The sequence below is a fragment of the Trichechus manatus genome, unplaced genomic scaffold (assembly GCF_000243295.1).
Source record: "Trichechus manatus latirostris isolate Lorelei unplaced genomic scaffold, TriManLat1.0 scaffold00011, whole genome shotgun sequence".
Taxonomy (NCBI): Eukaryota; Metazoa; Chordata; class Mammalia; order Sirenia; family Trichechidae; genus Trichechus; species Trichechus manatus.
The window spans coordinates 659,020-686,627 of NW_004443947.1; the positions used below are offsets into that span (position 1 = coordinate 659,020).

Below are 27,608 nucleotides of genomic sequence, written 5' to 3' on the forward strand. Positions count from 1 at the left end.
GGTAATGCCAGATGGACTCCTCACCATGAGAACCCCAGGCCTACAGGGCCCAGGGGAATCACCGGCAGGTTCTCACGGAGCCTCAGAGTCTTCTCCTTAGGGCTGGGCTTCTTGCTTCTTGTTCAGCTACTTCTTTTCTATAAAGACCCTCCAAATAAACTCCCCAGGATTCACTGGTAGGAACACTCCCCCTTCATGTTTCTTTCGTGCTTTGACTTCCAGAAGCTGAGGTTGTTTTGTGTTCAGCTGCTAGGACTTCCTTTAGTCTGGGTTGTGTGGTCGACACTCTTCTGCATCACCACGCTTCCAAAGACATACTTTATCGCTAAGTTCTTGTTTTCTAACCTCGTAAAATGTACTATTGCCTTTTATTGTAAGCACCTGATGTCCCTTTGGAAGGATATAAGGAATACATAGCAACTTTTTTTAGAACAGAGTATGAAATTATTCAATTTACTCAAAAGTACTCAAAACCCCATTAGAATTATGACTTCAGTTTACAATAAGACCAGGAATTACGAACTGCCCATAATTATGCTGGGTCTCTTCATGTCCTTCACCTCATGGTTTCCTCACAGAGCCCTGCAAGATAAGAATGTATTGTTACCCTCATTTTGCAGGTACGGAAACTGAGGTTTCAAGGGGAGAAGTGTCTTGTCTAAGGTCGGCTGCTGGGCAAGGCACGGGCAGCACCTCCTTTTCTTTGCTGCTCTTTCTCCTGCAGTTGTCCTGAATTTTCTGTCTGTCAGAGAATGGTGTGGGCAGCAAAGAATAGACATCCTTCCCTGGTTGGCTTTGCCTGGGCCTGGTATTTGTTTCTAGAGAGTTTCATACACGCGTACATCCTGACTTCAGCTGCTTCCCTTGTACAAACCAGGCCTATTCCTGTTCCAGCTGAGCCCAGGGAGAAAGGCCCATTTTTGCCTGGTAGGACAGTATCTGGCTGAGATGCCTTTGGCCAAGCTCCAGACCTACAGAGAGGGCCAACCCTGCCTGCCTGCCGGGCAGCTCCCAGTGGGAGCCTTTGTCTGGAAATGCCCCATGGCCCTGCTTCTCTATCTGTAGTGGAATGGATTTCTCACCTCTATGCTGGTCTGTTTCTCGCCTTGGGAAAGCATGTAGCTGGGTCACTGGAGCCCAGCCCTGTCCCTGCACTCTGGGGTCCTCTCTAGGGGTGTAGGGCAGGATTCTTTTTCCTCCAAGACTCTCCTTTCCTCAAGACAGTCCATCCCTCTCCCCTGGCTCTCACAACCCCTGATATCTCTCTGTGTCCCAGCATTTCCCACACCTGGTGTGGTCGTCTGCAAACTTGTCTATCTTCTCCCCCAAAGCATAGGCTCCTCAGGGAAGGGTCTGTGTCTGGATCCACAGGCTTTCAGGAGATGCTCAATAAATGCTTGTTGAGAGGAAGAAGGAGAAAGAAAGGGGGAGATGTGGGCAAATGAAGGATAGAGAGAGGGTCAGGAGACAGGTGAGTCAAGGATGAGGCCATAAAATGCTGCTTGGTCAATGCCTGTGTTAAATACACAGAGACAAATGGACATCTCTACAGCTTCCAGCCTTTGATCCACAGTTTCAGTGCTAGGCTTTTTATCTGCTCCACCAAGAAACCCTTTTTAAATACAGTGGAAGAAGTACTTCTGGGATGGTGGAGTAAGAACCTCCAAACACCTGTTCCTCCATAAAAGCAATGAGAACACTGGAGAAAATTGACTTTTTCAGAAAGCTGGAAATTAATGAAAGGCCTAAAACAATCTGAGGAGCATTTATTGAAGAGAAATGACTGAATCTCAGTAAGAACAGCAAGCTTTGTAGCATTTTAATTTGCCATATTCCCATTAACCTCTCCCCAGCTCCACAATAGTCTTGAAAACCAGCAGCCTAGCAACCACAGTACCTGAGAAAACCAGCAGTCTAGCAACCACAGTACATGTGAAAACTAGCAGACCAGCAACCACAGTACCTGTGAAAACCAGCCAGCTAGCAACCACTGGAGGAGTCAGAACAGGTTTGAAGCTCCCCAAATGCTCATCCCCAGAGAATTATCATTATTTTCCTGCTTGGCAGCTCCCTGGAAAAGCCCCACTTATGGGGTTTGTCTTTATTTGACCTGACTCAGAGCTCTCTCAGTGAGAAGAGACCTATTCCCAGGGCACTTGCCAAAAACAATCAGCAGCAATTGTTCTCTATCGCAGCTGCCAGAGGTAGTGATACCAGTTGGGGTGAACAAGAGGCTGACTCAAAAAATTAAAAGGAAAATCTAGAGAATGAGTTATCCAAAGTGGCTTTAAAAAGCTCTAACATATTCCTGGGGATCTAGAAGATGCATGCATGTACAGGGCTATGTGCATTTCTAGGAAAGTTCCAAGAAGGCCCCAATCTCTCACCTCAAGCAGGAAATGAAGGCAAAAGCAGAGTTGTAAACTGCTGGAGCATTGAAGTTGTGCCCCAACACACACAAAGAACCCACTGCAAAGAGTGGAAGACTTACTGGATCAAGATATTAAAGGAAATCTTTGTTTTAGCTGACCAGTAAGCTAACCAAGCAGAGACTTAAGTGGCCACACATGACAAGGAATGTACGCTTTAGAGAAATAGTCCAGGAAAGCTACTAAAAAAACAACAACTAATTCTGGGGAGAATAAAGGAAATTTGATTTAAAATGGCATAGTTTTCAACAAAATAATGAGACACACAAAGATATAGGAAAGTATGGCTGACACAAAAGGAAAAAAAGCAGTTGATAGAAACTATTCCTGAGGAAACCCAGATATTAGCAAACTTTAAATTAGCTATTATAAATATGTTGAAGGAACTAAAGGAAGCCATATCTAAAGAATTAAAGGAAAGCATGAGAATGATGTCGTAAAAAATAAAGACCATCAGTAAAGAGACAGAAAGTATAAAGAAGAACCAAATCAAAACTATGGATTTGAAAAATACAATAAATGAAATGAAAAATTCACTAGAGGAGTTCAACAGCAGATTTAGGCTAGAAGGATGAAGAATCAGCAAACTTGAAGATAGGTCAATTGAGATTATCCAGTCTGAAGAAAAAAAAGAAAAAGAATGAAGAAAAATCAACAGAGCCTCAGAGACCTGTGGGACACCATCAAGTGTAGCAACATACACATAATGGGAATAGCAGAGGACAAGAGAGAGAGAAAAGGGCAGAAAAAAGATTTGAAGAAATAATAGCCAGAAACTTCCCAAATTTGATGAAAAACATTAATCTACACATCCCAACAAACACCAGATGGGATAAAGTCAAAGAGAGCCATACCTATACACATCATAGTTACACTGCCAAAAGCCAAAAATGAAGAGAGACTCTTGAAAGCAGCGAGAAAAAAAATAAGTCATCACATAAAAGGGATCTTCAATAAGATTAACAGCTGATTTATCATCAGAAGCCATGAGGGCCAGAAGCAGTGTGATGCTAGATTCAAAGTAATGAAGGGAAAAGAACGTCAACCAAGAATTCTATTTAAAGCAAATTTTTCCTTCAAAAATGAAGAAGAAAGTAAGACATTATCAGATAAAGAAAAATGGGGATTTTATTAATAGCAAATCTGCCCTACCAGAAATACTAAAAGAACTCCTCCAGGCTAAAATCTGCTCCCATAAAGATTAAACCAAAAACCAAACCTAACCTGTTGCCATCGAGTTGATTCAGACTCATAGTGACCCTATAGGACAGAGTAGAACTGCCACATAGGGTTTTCAAGAGTGGCTGGTAGATTTGAACTGTTGACCTTTTGGTTAGCAGCCAAGCTCTTAACCACTGCACCACCAAGGCTCCTCCATAAAGATTACAGCCTAGGAATCCCTATGGAGCAGTTCTACTCTGTTATATAAGGTTGCTATGGGTCGGAATTGACTGGTTGGCACACAACAACAAAAAATAATTAGAACTGATAAACAATGTCAGCAAGGTTTCAGGATACAAGATCAATATACAAAAAGCAATTGCATTTCTATACATAACAGTGAACAATTCAAAAATGAAATTAAGAACAACTCCATTTACAATAGCATGAAAAAGAATAAAATATTTAGGAATAAATTTAAGAAAAGAAGTGCAAACCTTGTACACTGAAAACTACAAAACACTGTTGAAATAAGTTAAAGAAGACCTAAATAAATAGGAAGATGTCCCATGTTCATGATTGAAAGATTTAATACACGTTAAGTATTGTAAGACTTAATACAATGCTAAGATGGCTGTACTCCACAAATTTATCTACAGATTCAGTGCAATCCCTAGGAAATCTCAGCTGGATTTCTTTTTTTCTTTTTTTTTCCAGAAAGTAATAGACTGATCCTATAATTTACATGGACACACAAGAGACCTTTAAAAACCAAAACACCTTGAAAAAGAAGAACACATTTGGGGGGCTCACAGTCACAATTTTAAAAATTGTGGCAAAAGAATAGACATATAGATCAATGGATTAGATTTGAGAGTCCAGAAGAAAGTGCTTACATTTACTGGCATTTTATTTTCAACAAGGATGCCAAGACAATTCAATGATGCTGGGACAAGTGAATGCAAAATCAAAAGCACAATGAGACCCACTAGTATAACTAAAATCAAAAAGACAGACAAGCGGAAGGGAAAAAAATGGGGAACAAAACTTCAAATTTCCTTTAAAAAAAAAAGACTTATTGGATTGGTTGAGACTGGAGGACTCCCTGAGACTATTGTCCTGAGATACTCTTCAAATCTAGAACCAAAACCAAGCCCTGAGTTCACCATGTAGCTAAATAGCAAATTGGCTCAAAAAATAATGAATATCACTTATAAGTACTGTGCTCCTTTAAAAAATCACCTATATGAGATCAAACAGTCAGCAATTACTTTAAAACAAAGATGAGAATGTAAGGGGGCAGGGAAACTAAATTAATGGAAATGGAGCAGTCAAAACAGAAATGAGAATGTTCACACATTGTGAAGCATGTAACCAGTGTCACTGAACAACTTGTGTAGAAATTGTTGGATGGGAACCTAAACTGCTGTGTAAACCTTCAGTGAAAACACAATAAAATATTATTTAAAAAAAAAAAAAGACAATGGCGAGTGTTGGTGAAGATTTGGGGAACTTGGAACCATTGTATATTGCTGATGGGATTATAAAATTGTGCAGCACTTTGAAAAACAGTCTGGAACTTGATCAGAATGGTAAAACATAGTTACCATATGACCTACCAATTCTAGTTATATACCCAAGTGTAATGAAAATACATGTCTATACAAAAACTTTTATAAAAATATTCCTAATATCATTATTCATAATAGCCAAAAGGTGAAAACAACCCAAATGTCTGTTAACCAATGAATGAATGAACAAAAATGTGGTATATTCATACAATGGAATATTATTCAGCAATGAAAAGGTATGAAGTACTTATACATGCTACAATATGGATGAACCTGGAAAACGTTATGCTAAGTTAAAGAAGACAGTCACAAAAGACCACATATTGTATGATTCCACTTATATGAGATGTTCAGAATAAGCAAGTCCATGGAGAGAGAACATTAGTGGTTTCCAGGGGCTAGGGAGAGGGAAGAAATGGGGAGAGACTGCTAATAGTCACAGAGTTTCTTCTTGGGATGATAAAAAATTATATAGTGGTGAGTGCCACTTTTAGGATAGTAGCGTGAGCAGCAAAACCGTCTTCAACAAAAACGTCAGAAACTATGAAAAACAACCATTTAAAGTCCCTGGAAATTGTCCTAAGGGCATGCAACAAATGAAGAAATACTTACTCAAGAAAATCTAGTAAAACTTGGTAGGAACAGTGAAAGTCTGTGGTATTTGAGCCACATCCTGCTTCCTCCCACCTCTCCTAACTCAGCTTCATAGACGCTCCACTCCAGGCAAGTGTTTTCAAGAGGATGGGTCTCCCTCTTCCCCTTAGCTCCCGTCAAGGGTTACCAGTAGGCCACCAGTATTTCTCATCCTATCCAACTCTAAGTTGAAGAGGTTAAGTTCCTGGTGAGTGCAGCCCCCATCCATATGACAGAAGCTCTTCTCTAGGCAAAGTAGACTGATAATACTGGAGCCCAAATTGCCCTTGCCCCAGCTCTCTCACAGGGCACAGGTTCCACACCTGGAGAGACAAGGAAGAGGCAAGCCAAGAAGATCAGAGGTTACTGCCCCAACCAGTGCCCAGAGTAGTGGCTCTGAGACTTTGTTCAGGGAGAGTGGCCGTCCTTAAGTAAAGAGAACTTTGGAGCTCTCCCCAGAGGAACTGATTTTATTTGAAACAGAGTGCAGGGAAATTTAGGCCTAAGGGCACTCCTGAAAACAATAGCTCCTTTTAATTAAGAGCAACAATCTAAACCATAGACCAGCTAGTTCACCAGAAGGAACAATGGAAAGAGACAACTAAGAAGAGCCCCCCTGGGGTCAAAACAAAACTCAAAGACTGGCCTCAAAAACTACCTCTGCTGAATTTAATGGGATCAGACCGTCTGAGCAATTTATGCTCCTAGGGCATTTTTGAAAACAGTAGAGCAGTCAACCAGCAATTAGTGGAACCTTATGGTCAGGGTGAAACACCAAATGAGACAAACAACTTAACCAAGAGATCAAGGAAGAAAACAGTCAGAGAGCCCTACTAAAACCATTGTCATCCCAGGGTGACTGTGTGCACCCCCAAACCTCTGAGGAGCAACCATCAACAGCTTCACACTGTGGAGTGAAATAAACTTCACTAAAATAGCCCGGCCAAGTCACAAAACAAACAACAAAAACAAGCCCCAGGAACAGATAAGGGTGATGGCCGAACAACATGATGAACATAATTAATGTCACTGAACTGTACATGTGAAGATGACTGAGATGTCAAATGTTTTGTTTTATATGTGTGTGTGTGGGTGGGGGTGTGTGTGTGTGTGTGCGCGCGCACACACCACCTTTAAGTGCACCAACATATGCATAATGGGAGTACCAGAAAGAAAGGAGAAAAAGAAAGACTGCAAAGAAAATATTTGAAGAGATAATGGCTGAAAACTTCCCAAATTTGTTGAAAAACATTAATCTACGTATCCTAAAAAAAGCCAATAAACTCCAAGTAGGGTAAATGGAAAGAGATCCACACCCAGATACATCATAGTAAAAATGCTGAAATTCAAAGACAAAGGCAACTTTGCCTTGAAGACAACAGGCACTTGTTTGGAATCTAGAGCTTACCAGTCGTACAGCCAGGATTCTAAGGCCTCTACACCTTCCTTACACTATTGGCACAATTAGAGCCAGGGTCTCAGGCCTGAGCTAAGTGCCTGGCTCACTAACTCATTATTGTCTCTGGATTTGCTAACCCCCAAACCTCATTTCATCTACCTGAAAACTGGGTCTAAAAGCCCTTGGCCCACTCTGCTCCTTTGTGGAAAAGCTCCTTAGAAGCACAGGGTGTTGTCGTCATGGTGGGGGTAGGTTTGGGTTTCCATGGGTGAAGTATCTTTTTGAGCTGGCCAAATCTGGAGAGGCAGACGGCTCAGTCAGAAGCAGGACCTGTTAGGAAGAACAGAGAGCAGGGAAAGGGGGAGTCAGGAGTCCAGGGGCAACAGAGAGGGGCAGATGTGCGGCTTTAGGCAGGAACGATGACCCCAGAAGCCTCAGGGGCCAACGCCAGCCCTCACCTCCTGGCGTGTGTGAGAAGGGCAGAAGCTACTGAACACCATTCAGGATGTGGGAATTATTCTTCCCAGTACGCTTTTCAAGGAAACCAGAACATGCCTTTTGGGAAACATGAAGGAAGTGAATGGGCCCAGAGTGCCTCAGAGCTCCAGGTGGGCATTGTGGTTTCCCAGACCCTCCACTCACTCTACTCACTGTCCACGTTGGGTGAGATAGTTAATTGTATGTGTCAAATTGGCTAGGCTATGGTTGCTGGTGGTTTGGCCAAACACCAATCAAATTGCTGTTATGGAGTAGTCACATGTGATTAAATCAGTTGGCCTGGGTAGAACAGATTACCTTCCATAATGTAATCTGATGTAATTACTTTCCATAATACAATCTAATGTAATGTAATCACCTTTAAAAAAATAGTTTACCATCAAGTCGGCACTGACTTATGGCGACCCCATGTGTGTCAGAGTAGAACTGTGCTCCATAGGATTTTCAATGGCTGATTTTTCAGAAGTCGATCACCAGGCCTTTCATCTGAGATGCCTCCGGGTGGACTCTAACCTCCAACCTTCAGTTAGCAGCTGAGTGCATTAACCATTTGCACCACCCAGGGACTCTGTAATTACCTTACATGTAATGTAATGTAATGTAATCAACTTCTACCATGCAATCTAATGTAATCAATCAATCATTTGAGGTCATACCAGTATAGGGTGGATCCTAAGCCTAATCCTTTCCGAATTATAAACAGTGCAGAATAGGCACAGATACAGAGGGGAAAGAGAGAGACCGGTGACAGGGACAGATGCATCTACAAGCCCAGGAACGCCAAGAGTTGCTGGCAGCTAGTAGAAGCTGAAATAGACAAGGAAGGACCTCCTCCTAGAGCTACACCCTGAATACAAATTTTAGCCTCCTGAACTATGAGAAAGTAAATTTCTGTTCTGTAAAGCCACCCACCTGTGGCACTTCTATTCCAGCAGCACTAGGGAACAGACACTGGAGGAGCAGCTTGTGTGCCATGTTCTCTCCTAACCTGAGGTAGGCATGGACAAGGCCATGTCTCCAGGTTCAGGAAAATCTGCCAGGCCACATCAGTTCAGTTAAAGAAGCCACAGAACCATTGAACCGTCTACTCCCTCAGACCCACAATTATTTCCCAAGTCATTTGGCTCTTACTTAATTGCTCCCAATTCCTGACAGCAAAGTAAATGGATTCAGTTGGGCCCAAAACACATGTCTGAAAGCTGTGTGCAAAAGGGCCAGATGCATGATGCAGTCATGGGCCAAGCCTGGGGAAGAGCTGCCCTGTGGTCTGCCGAAGGCCCGGCAGCCAGCCATACTCTCTAAGCAGGAACCCAGCAACTGAGCCCAGCTGTGCCACCTCTATCCCCTCACTTCTGTGCTCCACTTGCTGCAGGCATGAGTTCCATCTCCAGATGCTGTGGCAGCTGTGGCAACAACAATAGCACAAAGAAGTCAGGTGGGAAGGGTCTGCCCGGCAGCTGGCCCTGCTGGCCTTCTTGCCCCTCAGCCATCTAACACCTATATAATGACTGTTTCGTGCCTACCAGGCACTGTTCTAGGCCCTGGGGACACAGCAGTGATCCAGATTGACAGGGTTCCCAGTTCTCAGGGAGTCGACTTGCTGGGGGATGCAGACAATAAATAACTAATAAATGAATTTAATATTCACAGACTGTGAATGTGCTTGGAAGGAAATAGCCAGTAAGTTGTAATAGCCAGTGGGGGTGAAGGGTAAAGAGATGCCTTCAGATTTCATGGTGTGAGGACCTTGAAGCCAAGGACTACCAGCCACAGGAACACAGCAGATATGAATGTCCTATGGTGGAGAGAGCTGGCGCCATTGCAAACTGAGAGGAGACGAGTGGGGGGAGCATGATGGCTGAGGGCCGTGCAGGAAAGCTGTGCCAGGAGTTTGGATTTTACTTCATGTGCAATAGGGAGTCCTCGAAAGGGGTCAGGCATTTCTTAAAGGTCCCTCTGCCTGTTAGGGTGGTGTCTTAGGGTTAATGTTTTGCTGCTGTAACAGAAATACCATAAGTGGGTGACTTTAAAGAACAGAAATTTATTTTCTCACAGTTCGGGAGGCTAAAAGTCCAAATCAGAGCCTCAGCCATGTGGATTCCTTCCTTGTCAGTAGTTCCGGGCATTCCTTAGTTTTTGTCGATTCTCACATGGCATCTGTTTTCCCCAGTATGTGATTATCTCTGTGTCTAATCTGCCTCTTTTTATAACTCAGAAGTGATTAGGTTTAGGACTCCTCCTACACTTGTATGACCTCATGAATATAACATTAGATTGCGTTATGGTAGGTCATTGCACTACATTATGTCACATCACATCACATCATATCCACAGATACAAGGTGAGGATTCCAATACATATTTTTGGGGGACACAATTCAATCCATAGCATTCCACCCTCTGGCCTCCCAAAATTCATATCCATCCCACATGCAAAACACATTCAGGTGGGATGCCTAGAAGGAGGAGTCTGGCTAGGAGGCTGTGACAATTGTGCCAGCAGGAATCAGTGGTGGCCTGGTTACGTGGTGCCTTGGAGACCAAGAGAGGAGGGGGACTTGGGAAGTTGGGAGTCTTGTGGATGGGCTAGATGTGGTGTGTCCCACTCAATGATGGGACTGGTCTCCAGTATGCCACTGTTCCCACTCTGGCCACTGAGGAAACCACACCTGGAATCAAATAATAGAATTTTGCAAGACCAATGACCTATTCCTTGGAAATACCTTTTGCAACAACATAAACTGCGAATTTCACGTGGACCTCACCAGATGGAATACACAGGAATTAAGTTGACTACATCTGTGAAAAGAGACAATGGAGAAGTTCAATATCATCAGTCAGAACAAGGCCAGGGGCCGCCTATGAAACAGGCCATCAGTTGCTTATATGCAAGTTCAAGTTAAAGTCAAAGAAAATTTAAACAAGTCCACAAGAGACCTTGAGTAATTCCCTCCTGAATTTAGAGACCATCTCAAGAATAAATATGATGCATTGAACACTAATAACCAAAGAGCAGACAATGTGTGGGGATGATATCAAGGACATCATACATGAAGAAAGCAAAAGGTCATTAAAAAGAAAGAAGAGACTCTTAAACTTACTCTTGAATGTAGAGTAGCTAAAGGGATTGGAAGAAATGATGGAGGAAAAGAGCTGAACAGAAGACTTCAAAGGGCAGCTCAAGAAGACAAAGTATTATAATGTAATGTGTAAAGACCTGGAGTTAGAAAACCAAAAGAGAAGAATGCATCGCATTTCTCAAGCTGAAAAAACTGAAGGAAAAATTCAAGCCTCAAGTTGCAATATTGAAGGATTCTATGGGCCAAATACTGAATGAGGCAGGAAGTATCAAAAGAAGATGGAAGGATTACACAGAGTTACTGTACCAAAAAAGAATTGGTCGACATTCAGTGATTTCAGGAGGTATCATATGATCAAGAACTGATGGTATTGTAGGAAGAAATCCAAGCTGCACTGAAGGGAATGGTGAAAAACAGACTCCAGAAATTGACAGAATACCAATCAAGATATTTCAACAAACAGATGCAACATTGGAAGCACTTAATCATCTATGCCAAGAAATTTGGAAGACAGCTACTTGGCCAACTGACTGGAAAAGATCCATATTTGTGCCCATTCCAAAGAAAGGTGATCCAACAGAATGCGAAAATTATCAAACAATATCATTAATATCACACAAAAGTAAAATTTTGCTGAAGATCATTCAAAAACGATTGCAGCAGTACATGGACAGGGAACTGCCAGAAATTCAAGCCAGATTCAGAAGATGACATGGAATGAGGTATATCATTGCTGATGTCAGGTGGATCTTGTCTGAAAACAGAGAATACCAGAAAGATTCACCTGTGTTTTACTGACTATACAAAGGCCTTCAACTGTGTGGATCATAATAAACTATGGATAACATTGCAAAGAATGGGAATTCCAGAACACTTAATTGTGCTCATACAGAAACTGTACATAGACCAAGAGGCAGTCATTCAAACAGAACAAGGAGATATTGCGTGGTTTAAAATCAGGAAAGGCAGAAGAACTAGATGGTGCCCAGCTACCACCAATGGCTGCCCTGACCGGGAACACACAGAGAGTCCCTGATGGAGCAGGAGAAAAGTACGGTGCAGAACTCAAATTCTAGTAAAAGACCAGAGTTCATGGTCTGACTAAGACTGGAGGAGCCTCTGAAAGCACGGCCCCCGGACTCTCTGTCAACCCAGAACTAAAACCATTCCTGAGGCCAACTCTTCAGACAAAGATTAGCCTGGACTGTGGGACATGAAATGATACTCGTGAAGAGAGTGCTTCTTAGCTGAAGTAAGTACATGAGACTAAATGGGTAGCTCCTGTCTGGAGGTGAGATGAGAAGGCAGAGAGGGTCAGGAGCTGGTAGAATGGACACGGGAAATCAGGGATGGAAAGGAGGAATGTGCTGTCACAGTATAGGAGAGCAATTAGGGTCCCATAACAATGTATGTATACATTTTTCTATGAGAGACTAACTTGAATTGTAAACTTTCACTTAAAGTACAACAGTAAAATAAAAATAAATCAGGAAAGGTGTGTGTCAAGGTTGTGTCCTTTCACCATACTTATTCAGTCTGTATGCTGAGCAAATAATCTGAGAAGTTGCACTATATGAAGAAGAACAAGGCATCAGGATTGAAGTAGGACTCCTTAACAACATGTGATATGCAGATGACACAACCTTGCTGGCTGAAATCGAAGAGGACTTGAAGCACTTACTGATGAAGATCAAAGACTACAGCCTTCAGTATGGATTACACCTCAACATAAAGAGAATAAAAATCCTCACATCTGGACCAATAAGCAACATCATGACAAATGGAGAAAATATTGAAGTTGTCAAGGATTTCGTTCTACTTGGGTCCACAGTCGACACCCACGGAAGCAGCAGTCAAGAAATCCAACGATGTATTGCATTGGGCAAATCCGGGGCAAAAGACCTCTTTAAAGTGTTAAAAAACAAAGATATCACTTTGAGGACTAAGGTGTGCCTGACCCAAGCCATTGCATTTTCAATCACCTCATATGCATGGGAAAGCTGGACAATGAATAAGGAAGAATTGATGCCTTTGAATTACCGTGCTGGCAAAAAATATTGAATATACCGTGCACTGCCAGAAGAATGCACAAATATGTCTTGGAAGAAGTAGAGCCAGAATGCTCCTTAGAAGCAAGAATGGCAAGACTTTGTCTCACATTGGACACGTTATCAGGAGAGACCAGTCACTGGAGAAGGACATCAGACTTGGTAAAGTAGAGGGTCAACAAAAAAGAGGAAGACCCTTGACGAGATGGATTGACACATGGATGCAACAGTGAGCTCAAACATAGCAATGATTATGAGGATGGTGTAAGACCAAACAGTGTTTTGTTCTGTTGTACTTAGGGTCACTACGAGTTGGAACTGACTCAACGGCACCTAACAACAACAACGAGTCAGGGTTGACTCAACAACACACAGCAACAACTTACATGTGGATATATCCCATCTAGGAATAGGGTTTTCTTTGTGATGTTAACGAGGCTACATCAGTGTAGGGTGTGTCTTAAGCCAATCACTTTTGAGATATAAAAGGAGCAGCTTAGGCACAGAGGCAAGCAAGAACAGACTGGGGAAGATTGATGCCACCTGGAGACTGCCAAGCACCCAAGGAACAGAAGGTGAAAAGAGACAAAGACTTTCCCCCAGAGCTGACAGACAGAGAAAGTCCTCCCGTAGAGCCAGTGCCCTGAATTTGGACTTCTAGCCTCCTAAACTGCGAGAAAATAAATTTCTGTTGTTAAAGCCACCCACTTGTGATTTTTCTGTTATAGCAGCACTAAGAAACTAAGACAGTATTCCATTTATATAGGTACCACTGTTTATTTATTATCGGTTCCATATCAATTAGCATTTATGTTGTTTGTAATGTTTTGTTCTTTAAAACAATTCTGCACCTAATATTCCTATATGTCCATCCCTTTACATAAATGTTAACATATTTACCAAATAAATATCTAGGAGGATAACTGCTGTATCAACTGGTGCATACATTTTAAATCTTAATGTTGTTGTTAAATGCCATCGAGTTGGCCCCTGACTCATAGCAACCCCATGCACAATGGAATGAAACGCTACCCGGTCTTGTGCCTCCCTATCCCCATGATCAGTTGCAGATCAGACTGTTGATATCCACAGAGTTTTCACTGGCTGATTTTTGGAAGTAGATTGCCAGGCCTTTCTTCCTATTTCATCTTAGTCTGATAGCTCCTCTGAAATCTGTTTGGCATCATAGCAACACGCAAGCCTCCATTGACAGATGCGTGGTAGCTGCACATGAGGTGCACTGGCTGGGAATTGGGCCCAGGTTTCCCACATGTTGTTTTTGTTAGGTGCTGTAGAGTCGATTCCAACTCATGGCAACCCGGTGTATAACAGAATGAAACACTGCCCGGTCCTGTGCCATTCTCACAAACATTGCTATGTTTGAGCCCGTTGTTGCAGCCACTGCATCAATCCATCTCGTTGAGGGTCTTCCTCTTTTTTGCTGACCCTCTCCTTCTCCAGGGACTGCTCCCTCTTGATAACATCTCCAAAGAATGTTAGAGGAAATCTCATCATCCTCGCTTCTAAGGAGCATCTGGCTGTACTTCTTCCAAGACAGATTTGTTCATTCTTCTGGCAGTCCATGATATATTCAATATTCTTTGCCAACACCATAATTCAAATGCATCAGTTCTTCTTTGGTCTTCGTTATTCATTGTCCAGTTTTTCCATGCATATGAAGTGATTGAAAATATCATGGCTTGGGTCAAGCGTACCTTAGTCCTCAAGGTGACATCTTTGCTTTTTAACACTTTAAAAAGGTCTTTCGCAGCAGATTTGCCCAATATGATACATTGTTTCTTGACTGCTGCTTCCATGAGCATTGATTGTGGATCCAAGTAGAATGAAATCCTTGACAACTTCAATCTTTTTTCCATTTATCATGATGTTGCTTATTGGTCCACTTGTGAGAATTTTTGTTTTCTCTATGTTGAGGCATAATGCACACTGAAAGCTGTAGTCTTTGATCTTCATCAGTAAGTGCTTCAAGTCCTCTTCACTTTCAGCAAGCAAGATTGTGTCATCTGTGTATGGAAGTTTGTTAATGAGTCTTCCTCCAATCCTGATGCACATTCTTCTTCGTATAGTCCAGCCTCTCGGATTATTTGCTCAGCATACAAACTGAATGAATATGGCAAAATGATACAACCCTGACCACACCTTTCCTGATTTTAAACCATGCAGTATCCCCTTGTTCTGTTCAAACGACTGCCTCTTGGTCTGTGAAAAGCTTTTACATGAGCGCGATTAAGCGTTCTGGAATTCCCATTCTTCGCATATGTTATCCATAATTGCTACCACTGAACCACCAATGCCTCCCCCTGAATCTTAGTAGATATTGCCAAATCACTCTCTATAGAGAATGGACCAATTTATCCTCCTCCTAGTGAAGTGTGCTCTGGTCGTGCAGTGGTTAAGAGCTATGACTGCTAACTAAAAGGTCAGCAGTTGTAATCCACCAGCTGCCCATTGGAAACCCTATGGGGCAGTTCTACTTTGTCTATAGGGTCGCTATGAGTCGGAATCCACTCAACAGCAACTGGTTTAATGGGTAGCTGTTTTAGATTCACTTTGTAGAAGCATTTTTATATCAAGGTAGCTATCCTTTGTGACATGAGTTAGAAACTTATTTTTCCCAGTTTGGCTTTTTGCTTTGGTACGGTGCTTTTTGCCTTGCAGACATTTTTGTTTATATTTGGTTGGATCAGGTTTTTCTTTTATGGCTTCTGGATCATGAGCTTTAGTCAGAAAAGCCTTCCCCTTTCCAAAGGTATAAAGGAATTTCTCCACATTTTCTGCTAGGATTTTTATGGGTTTTTTTTTTTTTTTTAATTTTGCCTGCAAGGATGGCAACAGGTTTTTTTTGGTAAGGGCTCCCATCTCAGAGAAAAGACAAAGTCCTAAAAATGGCTAGCAAGGCCCATCCACTCTGCCCCGCCCCCGTCATTACCTCTCTGAGCCCCCTCCCACTACTCCCCCCCAGACACCCCACCCCCACCCCCAACACACACACACACTCTGCTCTGGCCTCATTGGCCACCTTGATGCTCCTTAAACACACCAGGCACCCTCCTGCTCTCGGCCTTTGCACTGGCTCTTCCGTCTGCCTGGCATGCATTTTTTCCAGAAATCTGCATGGCCAAGTCCTACAAGTCCATCAAACCTTTGCTCAAATGCTACCTCAGGAGGCTTACCCTGACCACTTTATAAAATACTCCAATCTACCCCCAGCATTCCAGTTCCCTCTTACCCTGCTCTAAACTGTTGCCGTTGAGTCAATTCCGACTCATAGCGACCCTATTGGACAGAGTAGAACTGCCACCACAGAGTTTCCAAGGAACGGCTGATGGATTCAAACTGCTGACCCTTTTACCTATTCTACTACCTCTTTTTTTCCATGCACTTATCATTTTCTAGGTAATGTACTTATTATGCTTATTGCATCTCATCTGCCTCTCTCTCATGTATGCTCCAATAGGACAAGGATCTGTGGTACTTTCACTGCTGCATCCCAAGTGCCTAGAACAGGGCTGGACAATTCAGCATTCAGCTCCACCACAAACTCTGTTTGCTTGTCTTTTGGCTTAACATATGCTACACCTTTTGCCTGAAACACGGGAGCCCACCCCAACCTGATGCCAGCGACAAAGGAAACCCATCGATTGTCTGAGTGTTGTTGTTGGCTGCTGTCAAATTGGCCTCTGACTCCTGGTGACCCCATGCACAATGGAACAAAATGCTGCCTGGTCCTGCACCATCTTCCTGATCAGTTGCAAATCGAACCATGTGATCTGTAGGGTTTTCATTGGCTTATTTTTGGAAATAGATTACCAGGCTATTTTAGTTTGGGTTCTCTGGAGAAGCAAAACCAGTAAAGCGTGTAAATATATATCAAGAGAGAGATTTATATCAAGGAAATGGCTCACACGGTTGCAGAGGGTGGATGTCCCAAGTCCATGGGTCAGGATAGAGGCCTCTCCTGATTCACACAGCCGCAGGGGCTGGCAAACCCAAGATCAGCAGGTCAGAGAGCAGGGCTCCTGCTCACAGGCTGCGAAGATAAAAAAATCCCAAGACTAGCAGGCAAGACCACAGATAAGCTGCTAGCTCAAGTCCCAGGAACCAGAGGCCAGAAGAACAGGAGCCAGCTGCAGAATCCAAAATGAGCAAAAGCCCACAAGCCTTGTCAGAACCTCCATTTATATTCAGTGCAGGCCACATGGCCAAGGAAACTCCTTTTCAACTGATTGGCTACTCACAGCACATCTCATCGTGGAGGTGATCACATAATATCAAATTTCATCATGGAAGTGATCACAACATCATACAACTGCTGAACCAATGAGAATCATGGCCCAGCCAAGTTGACACACGACCTTAACCATCACACAGGCCTTTCTTCCCAGTCCATCTTAGCCTGGAAACTCTGCTGAAGCCTGTGCAGCATCATAGCATGAGGGGCATTGACAGGGAATCGAACCCCGGTCTCCCTCATGGAAATCGAGAATTCTACCACTGAACCACCAATATAAATATCTGTGCAATGAATGAGGAGGGAAGCCAGTTAGAAAGTTATTGCCATAGCCTAGGGATGGTGGTAACATGGATTAGAGTTATGCTATTGGATAGAGAGATAAGCAGATGGATTCCAGAGGAACAAACAACAGATATGCTAGTAGATTAGAGAGTGAGCATTTTGAAGGTGAATCTTTATTTTCCAGATCACACAACTGGATGGAAGGTAATACCATCCATCAAGGTCAGACACTATGGAAGCAAGTTTGTGGTCAGAAGACCATGAGTGTGGTTTTGGACATTTGTTTGGTATATTTTAATTATTCAAGGGGAAATGTCAAGTAGGCAACTAGAAAAGGGAGTCTGGGAGTCAGAGGCATGGCCTGGTCGGGGAAAAGATATTTGGGACTCATCTGCATATTGTAGTGGATCCTCTAGGAAGATGGGATAGACGTGATGAGCAGGGGAGAAGACTGAAGAGAAGAAAGCTTAGACATGAGCCTTGAGGAACTCTCACGTTGAAGGCTAGTAGGGGAGACTGAGGCAGCTAAAGAGACAGAGCAGCCAGGGAAGTGGGAGGAAGGTGATATTTTGGAAGCCAAGGGAAGACAGTAGGGAGTGGTGCACTGTGGGTGCTGCCTAGAGGCCGAGTGAAACGAGGATGAGAAAGATGTGTGGGTTTAGTGACATGGAGGCGGGTCGTTAGAGACTGTGGTGAGGGCTGTTTTGGTGGAGTGATAAGGATGGAATTCAAATCAGAGAGAGTTTCTAGGTAAGTGGAAGATGAGAAATTATAGACAGTGACGGTGAACACCTCTTTTTTTTTTAATTGGGTTAAATATATAAATCATAAAATTTGCCATTTTAACAATTCTTAAGTATACAATTCAGTGGCATCGATTACAGTCACAGTGTTGTATAAACTGACTTCCTCTAGCTCTGCAAAAGCCCTCCAATCTTGGCATGTTCTGAACATGTACCTGAGCTTTCCTTCCCCCTTCCTCATCCAGAGAATCTCTCATCCTCTGGGCTCAGCCTCTCCTCCCTTGCTGAGTCTGCCTAGCCCAGGCAGGCCCCTCGTTATACGCTTGGAGCTCGCTGTGCTTCTCCGACCTGTGTGATTGTTTTCTTAAGTATCTAAGTATCTATCTGTTTAATGAGAATTCTAGCACCACCCTGGTGGCTCAGTGGTTAAATGCTCAGCTGCTAACCGACAGGTCAGCAGTTCGAACCCACTAGCTGCTCCACGGGAGAAAGATGTGGTAGTCTGCTTCCGTAAAGATTACAGCCTTGGCAACGCTATGGTGCATTCTACTCTGTCTTACAGCATCACTATGAGTCAGAGTCGACTTGATGGCAATGGGTAGGATTTTTGTATATCCGATTTACTTACCTTGGTAAAGTAGAGGGTCAGCGAAAATGAAGAAGACCCTCAACAAGATGGATTGACACAGTGGCTGCAACAATGGGCTCAAGCATAACAACGATTGTGAGGATGGTCCAGGACCGGGCAGTGTTTCATTCTGTTGTGCAGGGGGTTGCTATGAGTCGGAACCGACTCAACGATACCTAACAACAACACCAAATACTTACCTGTAACAGTGTCCAGCTCATGCTTGGCACTCCATAAACATTGTTGGCTGACCGCTGCCTCCCTGTTCCGGCCTTGTGCTCCAGAGTTTAGGTTCCGGGTCCGATGGGGAGCAGAGACGTTACTGGTTGGCAACAGCGTGGTTAGCGGAAAGTGTGTAGGAGTTTGAGAGTAAGGAGACCTCATTCCAGAATGAGCTCCACCTGTAACCGACCATGTGGCCTTCAACAAGTCACTTCTCTCTAAGCCTCAAAATGGACATGTAGATCACACTTCTCACAAAAGATTGTTGAGAAGATCAAATGCAACAATGGCTATGAAACATGCTTTGCAAACTTTAAGGTGAGGACCCCTGTGGGTTTCTTATCCTTGTTCTTCTGTGAGTCCTCATCTACCAAGGACAAGTCTTGGCTTCCTGCACCAGCCCTTGCCCCAGCACCACCTGTGCTCCTGGACTCACCCCCTTCAATTTCCCCGTGCACATTCAGCTCAGCCGCACCCAAGCCTGGGCTGGGCACGATGCCTCGAACACCTGCTCAGCCTCCCACATCCTTGTACCCTCACACAGGTCCTTCCCTCTGCCCAATGTGTTTTCTCCCCCAAGTCTTGGCCCGTTGTGAACACCAGTGCTTTTCCTTCAAGCGGCAACAAGCGCTGATTCCTACCCAGTTGCCATTACCCAACATGAGTGAGCACCAGGCAAGAATCAGCAGCTTCACTAAATGAGTGAATGAACCAATAACCATGGGGATTGTCATTGTCACCCAGAGCCCACCCTGGTGGCTCCCTCCACTCTGCCAATTGGCTTTTCGGCTGACACTTGTTTGCAAGACCATGGCAGGAAACAGCTCGTGATGGCATCAAAGCCTTGCGGGGAACGGGGACGGGTGGCCCATAGCCGTGCTGAGGGAGGGGCTGACATGGGTGAGGGGACGCTCTTCCCTATGATCTGATGATGGCCTCTCTGCTTGTGTTTTGCAGGTCCTCCAGTAAGTGTCCTGGACTGTACTCTCTGCTCCTGAAAGATAAGACATTTTCTTCTCTTTCTAACACTTCCATGAAAATAATTTTTGGTTAGAGAGGTGTATCTTAAAAAACTCAGTCCTGATAAGGGCAGTGTATTTTATTTATCTGTACATGAATATAATCACAGATTTCCGCCAGCTCGATGTCCCCTTGGAATGTTCTGTGGCCATTTTCCTTCCAAGAGAGCTGGCATGAGCCTGGCTGATCGTCACCAAATCTTTGGTCAACCAGGTGCATAGAAATCCAAGCACCATGCCCATATTTTTTTTTTTCAACTACTCACTGCTTAATATGCTTTATTTGCAGATTTGTATTCAGTTCCAAAATTTCTTCCAGGAACAAGGTCGTATCTTGTCCCATTGATTGATGAACACTCTACATACTAGATTGCACATCATGAGGTGCCCACTTAACCATGCCTCCATTTTTTAAATGCCCTGCCACAGTTGGTATTTTTAAATGTTTTGTCTCATGTGCTTTGGCAGAGGGGCTCTCAAGTCAGGCGATTATTCTAGGAGTAAGTAGGGCTTGATCACTAGATCCTGGGGTTCATTTTCCTCGTTTGCCAAAACATTTTTTTTTTTTTCTTTTTTATTGTACTTTAGATGAAGGTTTACAGAACAAATACCAAAACACTTTTTACTCCCTGAATTGGACAGCTCAGTGCTCACACACACAGCCAGCCAGCAAGGATGTTCAGATGGCCGCAGAGGGAAAATGCTTCTGAGTTTGAGAAGGGGTGAGGGGCGGGGCGGGGCTGCCCCCTGAACTCTCCTTGGCTGTCTGAGGTGGCGTTGAAGACAGGGTTGGCTGTCAGCGGCCCTGGAAATCACATTCTCTGGGGCATGGGATCTGTCTGGCTTTGATTCGCCTTGGCCATTTTGCAGAGCTCAATAAATCCTGATGAATCAATTCAAGAAGCACATTGACAGCCAGCTTGAGCCAAAATTAACTTTCTGAAGGAATTCCTTTCGGAAGAGCAATTTTCTTTTTTTGACTTCCACTTGACATGATTCATGTCCCGATCAGCACCCATCGGGATCTGGGCTCCTCGGTGCATGCAGCGCTGCAATGAGCCAAAAAGCAAGCAAACAAACATTTGCGGATTTATTGGTCATGAGCAGTTTTTCACTGATGAGTTATTTCTGGCTGTCACATGGAAGCTAGCTTGTGTGAGCTCGCCGACGTACATAACACAGAGTGCTGGTGAGGGATTTTTTTTTTCCCCCTAAATCTGGCTGTTAAAATAGTAAATGTATGAGACAAATGCAGAGTTCTCAAGCTGCAACCTCAACAGGGGCCTGGAGAAGGGAGGGTTGTCTGACGTGCGGGGTGTTGGTGTGGTCACTGCCCAGCAGGCCTGGCCTGCTCTGGGGACAGAAAAGCACCGAGTAGTCCTTATCTCCAGTTTCTAAGGCTCTGATTCTCGGTTCACCCCATCCCTGTGACAGCAGGGAGAAACCAGTTATCAGCCCTCCATGCCCCTCAGCAGCCCTGATTGAAAGCGCATTGATTGAAAAGTTCCTGGTTAGATCATGGGGGCTGTGACACTGCCCTCCAGAACCCCGTCTTCCCATGTGCCTTTGCCATGTGCCCCGGGTGATGTGCGCAGGACCCCTGATGAAGCCCCAAGGCTCGTGGCCCCTCCACTCTGGCCCAGGGAGGCAGAAAAAGGGTGCTTTTACCCCTAGACCCGTCGGAGCCCTGGTGTTCCCCTGCCCTCCGGGACTGAGTTACCAACCAGCAGCCTCTGCTGCAAACCACACGGAACGTGGCGGGGTCTGGGGCCTTGATTGAGTTCTAAGCATTGCCATATGGTTTTCTGCTCAAAGTCTGATTATTAATGACATATTAATTACCACAGGGGCAATCAGGACGAGACGGCTACCCGGTAATTTGCCGTTTATTTTTTGCTCTCTTTGCCTTCGTCTCTTAAGCCAATATTCTCCCCCTGAGCCTTTCTTCAACTCTGTCTGCGCTCCTCTCTTCCTCCTCCTCTGCTCCTGAGTAGACATGGCCTGTCTGTGGAGGGCATTAGCATGAACTCTGAGGAGGCACACCGGCATGCTGGGCTGCAGGGTCCAGGCCGAGCAGGCACTGTCTGCAGCCCCACTGCCCTGGAGGCAAAGCAAAGATGCAGAGTCCACCACCAGACACTGCTTCCCTACCCAGCCCATCAGCCAGAGCGAGGGCCCAGCCCTGGGTAGCAAAGTGTCCTCCAGGACAGGTGTGGCTACCAGCCTTGTCCCAGTGGGCAGGGAGGCTCCAGGTCCCAGCCCTCTGTGCTGTGTCACCTCTCAGAAAGGGGAAGACTGGTGGGTCCCAGTGCAGCCTCTATGGTGTCATCATGCCTTAAATCTTTTACAAGTAAACCTAAAAGTTAGCTTATACTTGGAATAAACGTCCCCAGCCCAGGCCACCAAGCTCCACATCAGAAGTAAGCTAAAATGTGACTGCAGCTGTCCCGTCCTGCACAGAGGTTAGGAACCAGGAGGGCAGCATCTAGAAGTGCCGAGATGTCAGGAAGAGCAGAGAGGGTTGGCCCAGTGGAAGGAGAGACTGGACCATCATGTTAGGGGTCAATTTGTTCTGTGGCTTCTGTGCCAGGAAGCTGCAGGGGTAGGGGGTGCTTGTTGATTCAGAAGCCTTTGTAGTGGCCAGATCTATCCAGAATCAGGATAGGCTGGAAATGGAGGAGGATGGTCCCCAGTCCTGGCAGGAGCTGCCCTCGTGGGAGGCTCTGGAGGAAAATCCAACTCCAAGCACCACCATCCCCAAGCACCAGGGAGAGCTGGGCTTGGATTGCAACTCTGCTGCCTCCTCACTGTGTGACCTTGGGGAAGGCACTCACCCTCTCTGAGCTTCAGCTTCCCCCTCAGTGAAATGGACTGATGAATGCCTCCCTGGAGGGGTTGCCATTGGGATTAAACAAGACCAGGGAGGTGACAGCTACACATAAAACACAAAGTGTGTTACAACCCCGCCGTCCGGGAGTCAGTGGAACTTTGGGAGCATTTGCCTTGTGCCCAGAGTGGCCCCGTAGACGGCCCAGGGTAGAGCCTGGGGTCTCCCAGGCAGTCAGGGCAGCGCCTCCTGGGCAGCAGGCAGCCTGGCCACTCAGAGCAGAAGCATCTGGCCCTGCAGATGAAGTCTCAGAACACAGGAGAAGGAAGACACAAAGAACAAAATGTCAAAACCAGCCAGGATCCACTTTCATCCTGCAGGAGCACCTGGGGGTCAGGGTCCCACCACAGCTCCCCAGCAGCTTGTCCTGATGAAGCAGGAGTCCGCGCCCCCTTCCTGGCCAGTGGAGCCTTTGTGCATCCGTGTGCCTCAACAGTCTGTGAGAACCATAGTCTTTCACTGGAATATTTTTAGCCTTTCATCTTGGGACTGGAGTCCCTGGCTGGTGGAAACAGTAATGTGCTTGGCTGCTAACTGAAAGGCTGGCAGTTCAAATGCACCCAAAGATCCTTGGAAGAAAGGCCTGGCGATCTACTTCCAAAACACTAGCCATTGAAAACCCTGTGGAACACAGTTCTACTGTGACACATTGGGGTTGCCATGAGTCAGAGTCGACAGGACAGCAACTGGTGGTCTTGGGCCACTCTTTGCACGCAGACAGCTCTGGAAGCCAGTACCCTTGGTCTCTGGGGAGCCCCAACAGGCTGAACCAGGCAGCCCAAGCAGTAGGGGACCCGTCAAAATCCTCTGGCAGCTGACTTCACAGCCCACGATTTCACCGAGGCCAGGACAGACAATGCACCTTTGCCCAAGGTCGTCCAGCCATGCTTGCACACACTTCTGGATGTCTCCCTGATTGGGCCGGCCCCAGCTGGGCTCAGGGCCTGCATGTGGCCAGCACTACCAGCACACCAGCTCGGCCAGCTGTGTGCTCCAAGCACCGTGTTCTGGCACTGCCACATGAGCTGTCCTGACTTTCAGGAGACCCACAGGGTGGGGACAAAACCTGTGTGCTTCCCCTGTGGAAGAGAGGCAGTCCCATGGTGGACGGTCCTCCTGTCAGGCCATGGGACCCATGTGTTTTGAGCAGAAATTCAGATTTCTTGGCCGATCGGGTGCAAGGAGGCTCTGCCTGGCCCCAACCTGGGATTTATTTACCAACAGCTCCATATGGTCATCTTCAAGTTTAGGACAATGGCCTCAGCGCTGGGGGGCCTGGGCTGCAGAGGGGGTACCTCGTGTGGAAAGTGTCACCATGGACTTCTAGTCAGCCAGGCCCGAGTCCAAATCCTGTCCCAACTATGTGGACATAGGCAGAGTGCTTAGCCTCTGGGAAGCTGGGAATAATCCCCCTGCAGAGTTGGAGGATGAAATAACATCATAGAACCTCATGTCCAGGTTCAACAGGCTCAACATGCAGTTGTCGTTGTTAGTTGTGTGGAGTTGGCTCCAATGCATGGCGACCCCACGTACGATGGAACGAATCGTTGCCTGGTTCTGTTTAAGTTCATTATTGCAGCTATTATGTCAATCCATCTCATTGAGGGTTTCCCTCGTTTTTGATGATTACTGACCATGGTGTGCTTTTCTAGTAATTGGTCTTTCCAGATGACACTTGCAAAGTAAGGCTTCTAAGGAGCCTTCTGGTTGTATTGCTTCTAAGACTGATTGTTCATTCTTCTGGCAGTCAATTTGCAATATTCTTTGGCAACACCACAATTCAAAGGCATCAATTCTTCTTCTGCCTTCCTTATTCATTGTCCAGTTTTCGCAGGCATATGAGGGGATTGAAAGACCATGGCTTGGGTCAGGCGCACCTGCATGACATGCAGTAGCCTCTCAATAAGAGGGAAAGACAGGCTTAAAAAAACAGCTCTAGCTTACTCATTGTACGTTTGCAGGATTTGGAAAGAAAAAGACTTTGAGGATGATCAGTTTTAGAAAAAGGTGTTTTGCTGCAGGTTAGTGAACATTAAAACCAGCCTCAGGGAGGATTTTTCCTTTGTGCTCAAAGCTTGTCACTTCCTAAGGGGAAGGAAGAATACGAAAAGAGTGGAGCAGGAAGGTGGTGGTGGAGACTATGTCAGCTGTGTTTTCTGGAGTAGCCCAGGCTGCCCCCCTTCCCTGAGTGAAACCAGCTGAAACCAGGTCCTTATGTGGACCAAATGGGAGTGTCTAGGAGACACAGGGCATAAAAACCAAGGGGTCCATTGGGCAGACTGTGGAAATCAGAGCCAACAAGGGCCCGGGGTCACCTTGTCTGTGCCCTCCTTGTGCAGAGACGGGCCTGTCCTTCCTGCCCCCCGGTGTTCATTACAATAAAATCATATTTACTGTAAAACATCCAGAAAAATAAGAGAAAAACACAAAGAAGGAAAAAGCCATTATCCATGATCCTACCACCCACAGATAAGTTCTCTCAGTATTTTGGTATTTGTTCTTCCACATTTTTTATTATGCAAGTCTGTTTTTCTATTTATTGTTATAAAAATGGCATTACAGTGGATATACTTTTTGTAGCCTATTTTTTTCCAATTAATATATCATGAGATATTTCCACATCATTAAAAATTCTTATAGAATATAATTTTATACCATGGCCACATGGTATTTGATCATATGTATAATTTATGTAACCAGTCTCCAAGTTATATTATTTATATTTACAATGTTTCAACATTACAGTTAGCATCCTGGGAACAAATTTAGGTTCGTTTCCATGATTATCTCCCTAGAATGAAGGTCTAGAAGTCGAGTTGCTGGACCAAAGGGTTTGCACATGTTTAAGGCTTTTGATGAACATTGCCAAATCGTCCTCCAATAGGCCATACTAATTTACATTCCCACCAACGGTGTATGAATACTACATGTTTCCCCCAAACCCTGGCCAACTGTGGATATTATCATACTTTTTAATCTAGGCCAATATGATAAATTAAGAAATATATGTGTGTATGTAAGTATGAATGTATCTTGTTTTAATTTAGAGTGTATTTTAATTAGAAGTCTAGGTTTAAAGTTTTGATAGTTTGTGTAATCTCAACGCTCACCTGGTGGTAGCATGCGGAATTGCAGGTATAGAGTTTAAAGTCAAAACAACCAGTGTTTGAGGAACTTCAGATCCCAATTGGTCCAGAGACTGGTACATCATGGAATCAGCAGCATAGAGGAAATTTTTTTTTTTTTTAATGTTTTCTTCTATAATTTTTTCTTTCATTGTTGTAATTCAAGTGAAAGTTTACAATTCAAGTTAGTCTCTCATACAAAAATTTATACATACATTGTTAGGTGACCCTAATTGCTCTCCCTATACTGTGACAGAAACCTCCTCCTTTCCACCCCGGATTTCCCATGTCCATTCAACCAGCTCCTGACCCTCTCTGCCTTCTCATCTCACCTCCAGACAGGAGCTGCCCATTTAGTCTCATGTATTTACTTGAGCTAAGAAGCACTCTCTTCACGAGTATGATTTTATGTCCCACAGTCCAGTCTAATCTTTGTCTGAAGAGTTGGCCTGGGGAATGGTTTTAGTTCTGGGCTGACAGAGAGTCCAGGGCCATGCTTTCTGGGGTCCTCCAGTGTCAGTTAGACCATTAAGTCTGGTCTTTTTGCTAGAATTTGAGTTCTGCACCCCACCTTTCTCCTGCTCCATCAGTGACTCTCTGTTGTGTTCCCTGTCAGGGCAGTCAGTGGTGGTAACTGGGCACCATCTAGTTCTTCTGGTCTCACATTGATGAAGTCTCTGGTTTATGTGGCCCTGTCTGTCTCTTGTGCTAATAATTTCCTTGTGTCTTTAGTGTTCTTCATTTTCCTTCACTTCAGGTGCGTTGGGACCAATCTTAGATGGCTGCTTGCTAACTTTTTTTTTTTAATTGTACTTCAGGTGAGGGTTTACAGAATAGTTTCTCATTAAACAGTCAGTAAACATATTGTTTTATGACATTGATTAACAAACCCAAGACATGTCAACCCTTTCCCTTCTTGACCTTTTTTTTATTTTATTTTATTTTTTATTTTTTTTGGTGAAAATGCACATAGACAAAGGTACACCATTTCAAAAATTTATACATGCACAATTAAGTGACATCGATTACATTCTTCTGGTTGTGCTGCTATTCTCACTTTAGATGAAGGTTTACAAAACAAAAGTTTCTCATTAAACGGTTAGTACACATGCTTAGTAACTTTTAAGACCCCAGGTGCCACTCACCAAAGTAGGATGCAGAACACTTTCTTAATAAACTTTGTTATGCCAGTTGACCTAGATGTCCCCTGAAACCATGGTCCCCAGACCCCCTATCCCTGCTACTCTGTCCCTCAAAGTGTTTGATTGTATTCAGGAAACCTGTTAGCTTTGGTTTAGTCCCGTTGTGCTGACTTCCCCTGTATTGTGTCCTGTCCTTCCCTTCACCTAAGATAATTCTTGACTACTATCTAGTTAGTGAATAACCCTCACCCTCCCCACCCTCGTAACCATCAAAGAATGTTTTCTTCTGTGTTTAAACCTTTTCGTGAGTTCTTATAATAATGGTCTTACACAATATTTGTCCTTCTGTGACTGACTAAATTCACTCAGCGTAATGCCTTCCAGATTCCTCCATGTTATAAGATGTTTCACAGATTCATCATTGTTCTTTATTGTTGCATAGTATTCCATTGTGTGAATATACCATAATTTGTTTATCCATTCGTCC

The 27,608-nt window shown here is 44.4% G+C and overlaps 1 protein-coding gene across 1 annotated transcript in view; it reads left to right on the forward strand.

Moving 5' to 3' along the window:
• The window catches only part of COL23A1 (collagen type XXIII alpha 1 chain), a 451,370-nt gene that overhangs the window by 372,898 nt on the left and 50,864 nt on the right, over window positions 1-27,608 (forward strand). The window contains exons 4-5 of the mRNA XM_004371297.1: window positions 19,906-19,913; window positions 21,815-21,841. Of these exons, the coding sequence (XP_004371354.1) occupies window positions 19,906-19,913; window positions 21,815-21,841 (35 nt within the window). The remainder of the gene's footprint in view (window positions 1-19,905; window positions 19,914-21,814; window positions 21,842-27,608) is intronic.